This window comes from Marmota marmota, unplaced genomic scaffold, assembly GCF_001458135.2.
Source record: "Marmota marmota marmota unplaced genomic scaffold, marMar, whole genome shotgun sequence".
Taxonomy (NCBI): Eukaryota; Metazoa; Chordata; class Mammalia; order Rodentia; family Sciuridae; genus Marmota; species Marmota marmota.
Genome location: NW_025999968.1, coordinates 40,495,176 through 40,509,072, shown reverse-complemented (window position 1 = coordinate 40,509,072; position 13,897 = coordinate 40,495,176). Strand labels below are relative to the sequence as shown.

The window sequence follows — 13,897 nt, the reverse complement described above, 5'->3', positions numbered from 1 at the left end:
TATATATATATATATATATATATATATATATATATATATATATATATATATAAAATTATTTTTAATATTTTTATATAAATGTTATTTATTTTATTTATATATAAATAACCATGACTTTTGTCTTGAGTTAACTTAGAATCTGTTTTATAAATGCCATAGACCTTATATCAACATCAATTCATAAATATCCACAACAAGTTGAAGTTAAAATTTATTTGATTTATTGAACTGCATTAAAAGAAACTTATAAACAAGACACCAAACTTAATTCTAGGTGTTTATTTTTAATATTTTAATATCATATGATTTTCAAGTTGCTTTTTGTAAATTGATTAAGAATTTCATGCATATCTTTAAATTTAGTGAATACTGTCAAAATGAAAAATTTAAAATATTATCTTTATAAAAAATTTTTATAAATCCTGTTATCTTATTCATCAATAATCTGCCACTTGTCATTTAAAAGCTGTCTTAGATCTCATATGAACAATACAAGATGAAAATAAATAAATAGTGAAATGAGCAATTTAGCAGGCAAGAACATTCTGCTTAGACTATGTATCATCAATACAGTTATGAATAAAATCAAATTTACTAGACCTATGGCTGATGACATATGCTTCAGTTTTCTTTGTAGCTTGTAAATTGATTCACTATACTTTTAAAACTTTTAAATATATTAACAATTGAAGAAAATGATATTTTTCTTCTTTTGTCATACATTGGAAATCTCTTTGATATCTAGAGACTAGATATTATAAAATTAGTACTCCTTTATCCAGTGTATATACAATATATACAGTATAACAAAGTTAAATGAAATGCACGTTACAGGGCAATGGGTAAACTGAAATTTTCTAGCACATTCTAACAAAACACCTTTGAAACTTCTTCCTTCCCACCTCCTCCAACCCATGAACAAGTATAGATGGTATTCTGTTCAGAGGTGGTTTAACAATTCCAAAGTCAGTATTTCATCAGTTTTTAAAAGCTATTTACAAAAATTTTTAATTCTACTACTTCTACTTTTAAATACATCAAGCACTTCTAAATGTAGAGAAGGACTAGATATTACACATAAGATTCTGTCCATTATGCATACAGCACTGGTAGATAAAATAGCACACATAGCAATGGTTATAATCTGAGGTATCTTCTAACATGAGCATTTTGTCCTTGAACCTTTCCCTCCTCACTTCCTTCTCCCTACCTTCAGTCCGGTGGACAAGTACAGGCATGTTTAATGCTTAGAGATGTTGAACAAATTCATATCCAAAAGTCGTTTACAGAGGACAAGCTTTCCTATGAATTTCAACACAAAATGTACAAAATGTGCTAATTTTACTAACAACTTGGTCATACACTGGTAACCTCTTTAACATCTAGAGACTAGATATTGCAAAATTGGTATTCATTTGTCCATTACACACACCATATACAAAACAAAGCAAAATGCACCAAACATACAGAAGGCTGATGTTTGAAAATATACAAGTATGAACACACTGACATATTACCTTTTACAATTGCTTCCTTCCAAACTCCTCCACATCACCAAACAAGTACAAGCAGTATCATACTGCTCACAGAGGTGGTTTAACAGTTTGATTCTCAAAAGACAATATTTCATGTGAATTTTAGCAAAAAAGATATTTAAAAGGTTATATTTCACTACCTCTATATGTAATATACATTGGACACTTCTAAACATCTAGACAGACTAGATGTTTCAAGAAAGGACTCAATTTGTTCACTATATACATGACAGTCTTGAATAAACTGCACACATATAACAATAGTTCTAATTTTAAAATACTTTCACAATATGAGCATTCTGGCCCTTCACCAACCCAGTGGGCTATAATGCTTAAATTTTCAGAAAAGAATTTTTCCTAGGAATTTTAACATAAAACATACAAAATTTGTTTACTAACTCTACTTTTGTCATGAACTGGCAACCTCTTTAGAAAGACTAGATGTATAATTAGACTCATTTGTCCTTTATGTACACTAGCTACACAGAAAAGTAAAGCATAATCCATAGGCATAGGTACAACTCTTAGTCATGGTAAGCACACTGGCATGGTGCTCCCGAGGACCAATATACAACTCTTTTCTGTGAAAAACATTTTATACTCATACTATACTTGGTTAGTAGTAGATATTATTAGAGGCACAATTACTTTGTGATTGAGGTCTTCTACATGTTTCAGTGTAAAACCACAAGAGACTAATGTCACATTATTATGTGATGTAAATATTAATTATTTAATATGACCACAGAATCAATGAATAGATACTTTTTCTTAAAATGTAGCACATAAAGCAAACTGTTTGCATAAATAAATTGTATAGACAGAATGTGCAAATACTGGAAATTCATCAAATGTGACACAACCATATCATGAATAGGACCATTCAACATAGAGAGGACAAAACAGGAGCTCTAAAAAAATCAGATGCCCTTTGAACAAACATTCAAACTGTATTCGGTGATTTGTAATATATTTACATTGGAAGCACAATTGTCAAATCAACTTTACTTTCTTCTAGCATCTTTGGAGAATTCCTCCACAACTACTGTTGTTCCTGCAACTATTTCAGGTCAGTACTTAAGACATTTTTAAGAACATATATTTGTGGTCATCAACATCCATGGTATTTTATTTCTGTAACACTTGCTGATATATTTAGTCTTTGTATGAAAATGCAAGTATCATACATCGGGTTAGGAACAATACAGTCAGAGTATCACAGAGTTCATAGTACTAATTACTATGTCAGTGGTATACATTCTCAATTTCAATGTTCTTGTCATATTTAGAACTTTCTCTGCATGTGTGTGTGTATGTGTGTGTGTTGTTTCAAAATATGACTCAGACATATAGACTAGATGATGAAGCCATACTGTTTGTAAAATCACTGACTATGAAAGAAAAATAACAGCATTCAAATGATGACTTTCAAAATTCATTTTACTCTTTGGAAAGGAGAATCCAATGTTTGATAACTTCCCTACTTTAGCATCTTCTTTACTCCATCTTAACTTCAATTGCTCATATAATTCAGAAATTTACTTTGTCTTACCAAGATCACACCACTACCAACAAAGTTCACTTTGGAAAACTTAACAAACTTTAGAATTAACCTTAGTTATCTTAAACTATAAAACTATTCTGTTGTATAAGAATCATTAGAAATGAAACCAGAAAATTTGGCACTAATCCTGGTTTTACAAACTACCAGAATAATTGAGCACAACTATTTACCCATCTGAAAATCTGTATCCAGAATAGTGTGAATAATAAAATTGTTTTGCATATCTTAGAAGTAATTCTAAATGGGTTAGTGTATAAATTATTTTAAAAATATAAATGGTTGTGCAAATTATAAAAGTAAAACTTTCAATATTCTCTATAATCATAGTCACCTTCATAATATTTGAAAGACCTATTTTTAAGGTGTTAACCTGCATCAGGTTTTATATTTGATAAATGTTATATCACAATTTTCAAAATAATTCTTTAGGGAGGTAACATTTTTCTACTTAAAAAGTAATGAATAAAGGAATTAAGTTACATTCTGAGAGTCACAGGTAATTAATTGTTAATAATCAAAATCAATTCTTCCTAATTCCAGAGCCCACAATCTAAGCATATCTCATTCTTCTATTTAAAATGCTTCTATTTAACCTAGAATCTTTAAGTCTACAGCCATTATAAAGTAAGTATCTTCATATTTATTTAATGATTATTGAACATCATTCTCTTCTGTACTTTGAAAATAAACATGAGGTGCAAATCTAAATACCTTCACTCTATAACTCTAAAAGTCAGTGAGAAGCAGAACACAACATGATGGATTTGTTAATTAGCCTAATTTAATCATTATACATTGTAAAATATATATCAAAACATCACATTCTACCTCATAAATATATATAACAATTATTTATCACTTAAAATAAAATATAAAATATAAAAAAGATCACATGAAAGATCTATTCTTAGATCCAGATACAAATGACATATTCTTAAATTAATAGATAATAATAATTCACAATGATATCATTTATCTTTACAGACATCCTAACAACCAGAAGTCCTCTGGCAACTACAGGTCAGTCTAAATAATAATTTCTATACGTTTTTAAAAGGTTTTACTCATGTTCCAGTTTAGATCTGAAAACTCTGTGATGCCAAAGCAGTTTAACATTACCCTTATTGTAAAGATAAGAAAACGGAAACATAGGAGGTTGTACTTTTAGATTCAGGTTTAAAGTGACAATATTTTGGGGAGCTAATGCTTGGGTTATCTTACCTCACTCTATCAGAACAAAGTTTATTATCTGTTGCTAAGGATCAATAGTATGAAAATATATTCCAGAAAGCATGATGGTTTCATCAGATATTAGGGATTTTTTTTTTTCTTTTGATTTCTCTCTCTACATACAAGTTCTACATGCTTCTTCCTATTACCAAAGTACTGGTTGCCAAACCATGACCAAGCTAGCCTTGAAGTCATTCACTCAATAATAATTTTTTTGAATCAGTGTCTACTTTATGCCAATTCCTACTATAAATCTTTGATTAGCCAATTTATCTGGATTCCTAGTAATTTGTGCTCCCATCTTTGTGCCAAGCACCTAAAATGCTTTCCCTAGTTTTGATTTAGTCTTCATGCTAAATAGCCTATGTGCAGCCCTAATCCTTTTAATTAAACTAAATAAAGTAAAAGTTGTGTATATCTTCCATCAACTCCCATAATATGGTAGTACCCCATAACCATAGAGGGGACATTTCAAGATACCCAGCAGATGCTTGAAACTGCTGATATCACTAAGCTCTATACAGATGGTCTCCAGCTTGCAATAATTCAGCTTATGATTTTTCAATTTTATGATGGTGTTGTACTATACAACCGTTCTGGTTTTACTTTCAACATAATATTTAATACATTACATGACATTCAACACTTTATTATCAAAGAGACTTTGTGTGAGAAAATTTTTCCCAACTGTAGGCTAATATAAGAGTTCTGAGCCTGTTCAAGGTAGTCTAAGCTGAGCTATGATATTGGTACATTCAATGTATTAAAGATATTTTTACCTATTATAGTTTCAATTAATGACAGGTTTATTAGGATGTGAATCTATTGTAAGTGAAGAAGCATTCATATATATATGTATATATATATGTATATATATATATACATATATATATACATATATATATAATTAATTTTATTAAAACATCTGCCTTTCTATTTTATTTCTTTATTTATTTACTTCTGTATTTATTTATTTATTTATTGGTGCTAGAGATTAAACCCAGGGCCTTGTGCATTTGAGGCAAGCACTCTAACAATTGAACTATATCCCCAGCTCCTTTCTATTTTATATTTTTTTTTTATTTTAACTTTCTGTTTTAGAAAAGCTCTGTAAGATATCACTTTGGTTATGTCTAAATTGTCATCTGGCATCATTACTATTGTAGTTTGGGGCTATTTTTAAAAATTAAAGTTATTTGCTCTTAAGCACCGCAATATACAGCAATCTGATCATTAGGACAGTTCCAAAGTAACACATGAGTGGATAGTGTATAACATGTGGATACACTGAAAAAAAGGGTTTGACTCAGACCCAATATGGGATTAGAGCAGCATAGTGCAAGTCTCCATCATGCTACTTAGAATGAAATTGAGTTTAAAACTTGTGAATTGTTAATTTATTGAATTTTCCATTAAATATGTTCAGAATATAGTTGACCTAAAGTAACTGAAAGCACAGAAAATGAAAGTATGGATAAAGGGGAATTACAGCACTACTATTTTATGTAACTAAAGTCTATATTATATGTTATATATTAGAAGAAAAGAACATTTGTAAAACCATAAATATCCCTTCTTCGTAAGAGTTAATAATTCTTGTTTAAAATGGTTTGGTGTGATATTTGAAATGCAAGGTAATACATACATGAAACATGAATCAAAATAATTTAGAATACAAGCCATCAGAACTTTAAAGCCCATAGAGAAATCTATATGGCACCATAAGCAAGCCTGCTGTTGTGTTCTGGTACAGCTACACAGCAGCTCAACATACTTAAAAACTGTCGTCATTAAGCCCACACTCCCTCTCTAAGTTGAAAAAAATACTTACAGCATCCCAAACCAGCCTTTAACATATCTGAAGAAAAAATGCTTTTAGGATTGCTAATGACTAATTCTTTGAAGTTAAAAATAAACTAAAAAGGTAATTTACATATGTTTTAAGAAATTCCTTGCTAAAACTTTTAAAATCCAAATATCCAAATTAATGCCCATTTTTAAATTTTTATGTTTGTGGATTTATTGAATGATTCATGTCACCCAGTTACTGAGCTCCTCTTAGCTGGATAAAATGTCCTAAGAAAACTATGTGAAATGACTTAGGGGAAAAAAGAATCAACCCCAAATAAAGCAAGAAGTCCTTGAACTTCAAACAATTTTTTTCTCCCTTACTACACTAAAGACAAATCTTCCAATAAATATAGAAAATTGGTTAAATCACATATTCAGTTTCCCATGATTGGAGGAGATGGTGAATGAGGGGATAGAGAATAAGGTAGATCCATCACCTCTCCATTGTTTAAACTGCAAGAATGGGGTCAGATATGCTTAGCATGCCTTTCACAATTTAATTGAGATTTCAAATAAAATTCCAAAACAATAAAAAATTCTCAGTTGTTGAAAAGGCATGAGTGAATCCACCCATTACCTAATATTGCCAATTACTCCAGACCTGTTTAGCAAGTTAACTAGCTTCTTTGATCTTTATTTTTATTATCTGAAAAATAAAGAGTAAAAAAAATGTATGCCTTCAAGGGTGATTGAGAATTAAAAAGAGGTCATATAGATTCTAGTACATCGTTGTCAACTCAGTGACTCATACATCAGAGGGTCACAATCAGTATTGGATCACTTCCCCCTTCCCCTACTGACTTGGACCCAAAAGAGAAAAATAATAATAGTTAAAATTGTAGACTTTTTTTAAAAGAAAATTTTTAAAAATCTGTTTAAATAAAATAACATGATTATATTTGGCAATGCTCATTTTAATAGAGTCACTTTTAACCAAAAATATTTAATTTCAAAACATTTCCTGTTACTGAATGTTGTGTTGTTTTACTTTAATTTGTTTTCAAATTATTATTATTATTATTATTATTATTATTATTTATAATACCAGGGACTTAAACTCAGGGGCACTTGACCACTGAGCCACGTCCCCAGGCCTAATTTGTATTTTATTAAGAGACAGGGTTCACTGAGTTGCTTAGCGCCTCACTTTTGCTGAGAGTGGCTTTGAATTCTTGATCCTTCTGCTTTAGCCTCCCAAGTAGCTGGGATTATAAGTGAGCACCATGGGTTTGATGAGAGGGTGGCGCACCGGCTCCAAGAATTATTATAAGACAAATAGATGGCAAAATATCCCATTCCCTTTTTCACTAAATCCATGTATTGCATGTGTTCTGAAATATACTTCTCATTTATTCCTCTCACAAGGCAAGATGGTATAGATTTATAGAGGGGAATGAGGCAATTAAACTTGAGAACTGTGGTTTCCAAGCAGTAATTTATTATGGATATGCCTTTCAGGGATGTTAAGTTTATTCTCATTTTTATATGCCTGGAAGATAGAGTTTGAGAAAAATCAACAAATGCATGCATCATATAGCTGGCATCAGTGCTATTATAAATTCTGCAAGAGAATTTTTGTATGATAACAGGTACAAAGTCCATGAGGGTTATGTTGTATTGTTCTACAGCCTTTGCTGCCAATTACTGTAAAGTTTTACTAACCCATTTGGAACACTAGCAGAGAGAACTAGGAGCTAACGTGGCATTATACAGATTGATTTTTTGGCTGCTACAGAGTGCCTAGTAGGGCTGTTGGGCAATTACTCATATGCTTGAAGGGTTTCTAGACTGCAGCTTTTTCTAGTCCTTTGTTGCTGACTGTGCAGGCATTGATTGCAGAAAAACAAAAATGTCACTATCATGGGCTTTCTCAATCTCAAACAAAATGTAATCTTGGTATAACTTCAATATGTGGAAGAGTTTGGGGACTGAAGAAAAAGACAAGTTGGTTGATTTTGTGAAGAACTTGAAATTGAACCAAAAGAAGCTAAGATAGAATCATGCCCTTCAATTTAATTGTTCCAAGACTGAGGCACAGAGGCTTTATTCCTTTTATATTTTATATACACACATATATATGTATATGTATATGTGTGTGTGTATATATATATATATATACACACACACTCACATATAAATTTATACACTTGAAATATTTTTCTTCTGCATTTGAGAACATAATATTTATTTAGCACTAATCACTCTCCTCTAATTTAAGATGTTCATATTCAATGATATCAGTACTTTAAAAGATTCATCCATAATAATTTCATTTGAATTGAAATGCCACAGTCTTGCTAAAAAGACTAGATTTGTTCTATCAAAGCAGATGAGAACTTCTGTAAAGTGATGTCTATTTTCTAGTATAGCAGAGTGAAATGAAATTAGTCACCAATTCAGACATTCATAGATTCAGATACTATTTATTTATTTTATTTTTCCTTTTTTTTTTTTTTTTTTTTTTGGTAACAGAGGTTGAACCCAGGGGTGTTTACCCACTGAGATACATCCTCTGATCCCTTTTTTAAATTTTTTTATTTAAAGATGAGGTCTAGCTAAGTTGCTTAAGGCCTTGCTAAGTTCCAGAGGCTGACTTTGAACTAGTGATCCTGCCTCAGCCTCCCAAGCTACTGGAATTACAAGCATGCATCACCACACCTGACTAGTAGTATGTAAGCTATAGAAATCTTGGGCTAATTGGTCTTAAGTAAGTTCTGGCCACCTAGCATTATTATACAAATGAAAGGAAAGTAGAAATTCAAAATTTCCAAATTACAATTTTTAATTTTTGTATTATTATAACATTTCTTGCACATGATTTAGAATAAAGGCAAGAATTTTACTCTTATTCTCCATTCTGCCTAGCACCAGCTTGCACAATGTACACACAGGAGTTCTCTGGTCCCACATCACTAAAAATTGTTTTGACTTTGATCACTCTGAAGTAACCACATTTCATTTATGTACATACTGAATCCTCTATACAAATATAATTATATAATTAAAATGATCTATGTGAATAATTTCAAAACAATGCAAATTTACTAATGTGTTTTCATACTATGTAAAAAAAAACAGTATCCTGAAGAAAAATACTCTACAAATATAAAAATATGTGCAAATCTTCTTTCCACTCAAATAAACAGTAACTAATATTCAGGTAATGTGATCAGCTGCTAATGAACCACTTATTGTTTTATTTGAGTACATTTATTTAAGTAGAATTCATTAACTCCTTCCAAACATTTTCTGTTAAGAAGTACAGCTTAGTACTTCTTAGAGAAGAATAAATAATAGGGCAGAAATTAAGGAATGAGATGCAAACCAAGTTGTAAGTCAATGAACTCTCATTTTAAGAATAGAAGTCATTTACAAAAAGACTGGCCTATGATACATTTCTGTAACAACTAATATCTTAGTCAATCATGTTGTCAGAAACTGAAATTGTGACTGTATAAACAAGGGAAAATAGAAGAAGACTGGGTAAAATTATGATTTGACAAAATCCTGAAACTCATTATCCTTGCATAACAATTATACTTGTGTTTTCCACTTTAATTACTAAATGAGAAACTTCTGTCTCTTCATGGATCAAGTCAGCTGACAAGTACTTATGAAATAATCTGGAAAGAAATAATGAACAAAACCCAAACAAGAGTATCCAATATTTCTACCTTCCAGTGAAAATGCTTTAAAATAGACTCATTTTCTAATCCCATCATATGTTTCTATTCTAGTCACTATTGTGACTAAACACCATTAGTAATTTAACTGCCCATCACTTACACTTGCTCCTTTTCCACCTCCTCTGGTCTTGGTCAGGAACTCATTTGATCACTGAAGCTCATCACTCTGTTAAATCGCAATTCATTCCAAGCCCCATCTCTTCTGCCCATAAGAGAATTCAGCCATTATGAAGGTCCACCTGGGGAATTGAAACAGCTTCTCCACTGCTCTCATCTTTCCAGTTGATTCTCCACATGACCCCAGAATTGCCTTTATGAAACATGGGCTGGTCACATCACACAAGTATAAGAAAACTTTCTATGTCATTTCCTGCAGAAAAGCATTTCTAACATTTAACAAAGATTAAAAGGGCCCCTAAAACCTGGCACCAAATCCCCTTCCTGTTATAGGTTCCATTCTTTTTTCTAGATAGCTTATATTCATCTGGTTTCCACATAGGGATCTGATTCTGTCACATCATCACATACACCTATCCTCCTGGTTCCCTTCTAACCATCCTTCAAAATCTAGTTTAAACACAACCTTTTCTGGGATGATATCTTTAATCCCTCCTTCAGAAGAAAACTAACTCTTGCTGCTCCTACAACACTTTTTTTAAACATCTTTTAAAAAAAATTAATGAACCAGTCTCCCACTAAACTCCAGGCTCTGTGAGAACAGAGGCTCTTCCTTACTCATCCTCTCTTCTTTGTCCCTTAAAGTTCCATGACACAAGTAGTAGACAATAAAGAGTTGTGGAGCAAATGAGTGATCCTTAACGAGATCAAAGGGTCCCAAGAGCTATCTTTTGCCCAGGTTTGATCTATTGTTCAACAGAGAATGGGCAGAGATGGGAAGCCTCTGGAAGTGACGCTGTCATGAGAAGAATAAGGACAGCCAAAATTATGTATCTTCCTAGCTATCTCCCCAAATCTACTCTAAGTTCTGAATACACAGGATCCTATTAACAACTGTTAAAATAATACGAAATTTCAAGTAAAGTTCTTTTTCCCCATCTATTTATTTATCGAACATTTATTCAATACTATCAACTAGTATGCCTTTTCCAGATTGGGACTCAGTGATAATGACTCTTTGGATAAATAGCTTTTATATATGACAATTCTAATAAATTCTACTTTGGGAATTATTAAATAACATTTTATTATTCTTTTATTCTCTGAAATGGGATTTTCTGCCATTTTTGAATGACTCTGATATTTGGTCCTATTTTAGATGTTAGGTGTTCCATAAATTTCCCAATGGTTTATGTCCATTTTAATTAGAGTCAGTTACGAAAAGCTAATTTAGTTGTGGGGTGTGTGTGTGTGTGTCTATAGTAACCCTGTCTATGAAAGTTTTTAATCAAGTTTTACCTCAGTACATTAATTGACATAAATATATATTTTTTATTTTCCTAGTTGCTTTTGGAGCATAAGAAATGCTAGTATGCTTTATGGAGCATAACAAATTTCATAATTTCAAATTTTTATATTTTTAAAACCCAGCAGATGGCAGTACAGTTCTGGCTTTAAGACTAAGACCAATAACAAAATAAATGCTATTGAGTTAAAGATTTCAAAATCTTTAGGCCATCATTGTTATTATAGTTAGAGAAAAAAATATTCAAATACCCACATTACTCTGAAAACTAAAACCATGTTTTATCTTGTGGATATTTGAGAATATTTCTGATTTTTAGAGTTGCACTTAAAATTTTCCAAGACAATTTCTAGATGTGAAATGTGTTTCTTGGTGCCTCTCTATACCTACATATGAGGAAGTGGGCAGGTGAAGGGGAAGACAGGCTGAGATCTGTAAGTTGATCAGATCCTGGTCAGATTATGGCAAAGAAACTTGCAGGAGTGTATTTTTATCTTATCCTCTAAGGATCTCTGATTCAAGAAGCAAAGAGATATGAAACCAAAATAACCATGGGATTCTTCATTGCTGAATGTAGCAATGTACTGAGAATATTAAATTTGTTATCTTACTTTAAAATGTCTTTCATTGATGTATTTTTATTCTGCAGAATGTTTATCGCTAGAATCCACTGTATTTCCAAATAATAAGTTTAAGAATAAATGAAGTGCTTACTAGATGCTGCTGCTGATAAATTCCCCATACAGTACAACAATGCCAGGAGTTATAAATATTAAGGACTAAATTCTAAACTCTAATATTACTTTATCAAGCTTAAAATAAAATTTTCATTTTAACATTTACAAAGAAATTTTTTTCAAAATTTAAAATCTTCTATATTCAAAAATACTTTATTCATGAAATGAAATAAATATTTCTATTGGAAAGTGAAGTATATACTCATTAACTAAGGAGGTAAATTACAAAAAAACAAATAACAAATGTTTGAACATTGTACATTTTTCACCAATTAGAAATTAATTCTACAGTACAAGCTTATAATTTAAATCTTTTTATGTTTTTAAGGAAATGCCTCAATAGAGTGTCCACCTGGCTTCAGGCCTTGTGCTGATTCTCCGAAGTGTATTTCAATTGATTTATTTTGTGATGGAGAAATAAACTGTCCAGATGGTTCCGATGAAGACAATAAAATTTGTGGTAAGGTCTCCCACCTGTTCTCTCTCCCCCTTCCCTGTGTCCTCTCTCATTCTGCATACACACTCATCAGACATCTGAAAGTATTGAAGAATGAGCTTTTCCAATAGCCATGTGTATAATTTCATACAAACTCTAGAAATAATAGTACTAATATTTCCCTAAACTTTATCACATAATGTTAAAGATGTTAATTTTACAGGATTCTTCTTCATAACTGTAAAAGAACTCTGTGATTAATTAATTAATTAATGAGGGATGAGAGGCATCGTTTTCATCCCTTCTCTATATTAAATTACTGCTAATTCTAATAAAATTGAATTCTTATATTTGTCATTATATTTTTTAATATTTTTTTTTCATTTTTTTCAGTATCATATTTTAATAAGCCTTTTCCCCTACAGTTTAACAGCATCTAATCCAGTAAGCACCACCCAATTTTGATTGTTGCTTTTGTTTGCCTCTTGTAGTTCTGGCAGTAATGCAAACACTAATAATTAACAATTTATTGTCTTATGATAAAACATCTATGTTTTATTTGTATATTTAGCATTTATTTTAGTGTTATTATTTTAGTATTAGTATTAGTATTAAATGCTTCAGTAGCATATAACAAACATGACTTTAAATGATCAAAAATATTTTCTCTTTGGTTTATTACTTCATTTTATAATTCAGTTCCATTTAGAAAAGTTTATTAGAAAACTATTTTGGTAAATTTTTTGCTGTTGTGACAAAAGACCTGAGAAGAACAATTTAAAGGAGGAAAAGTTTATTTGGGGTTCACAGTTTCAGAGATCTCAGTCTACTGACTGCCAAATCCATTTCTCTGACTGGAGATGAAGCAGAACATCATGACAGATGGGTGTGGTGGAAGAAAGCAGCTCAGAACATGGCCACCAGTAAGCAGAGAGTTCCACTCAATAGGAATAAAATATAAACCCTAAGTGCAGGTCCCCAGTAGCCCATGTCCTCCAGCCACACCCCACCTACTTACAGTTATGACCCAGTTAATCCATATTAATGGATTACTGCACTGATTAGATTAGGGCTCTAATAAACCAATCATTTCTCCTCTAAACTTTCTTGCATTGTCTCTCACACATGAGTTTTTGAGGGACACCTAATATCTAAACCATAACAAAAGCAATATCTAACTGGGTAATTTATCTTGATATGTGTCATACTTAAGAAGATTACCACATAAATGTCAGCATGAATTAGTCAGCAATGTGAAGAACCATTTGGATAAACTAAGTAAGAATTTATTTTTAAAATATTAAACAAAAAACATGTACCTTTTCTCCTTTTTTAATTTTTCTTTCTTGCTTCCTTTTGTTTTTGATATGGTTTATAATTAGTTTTTAAATTGAGTGTGAATACAGTTAGTTCCTGAAGTGTGTTAAGGGCACAG

The 13,897-nt window shown here is 31.2% G+C and overlaps 1 protein-coding gene across 1 annotated transcript in view; it reads left to right on the top strand.

Annotated features, from left to right (window-relative positions):
* The window catches only part of Tmprss15 (transmembrane serine protease 15), a 121,441-nt gene that overhangs the window by 18,675 nt on the left and 88,869 nt on the right, over positions 1-13,897 (top strand). Inside the window, exons 5-6 of the mRNA XM_015478421.2 lie at positions 4,084-4,119; positions 12,355-12,486. Coding sequence (XP_015333907.1) covers positions 4,084-4,119; positions 12,355-12,486 — 168 coding nt within the window. The remainder of the gene's footprint in view (positions 1-4,083; positions 4,120-12,354; positions 12,487-13,897) is intronic.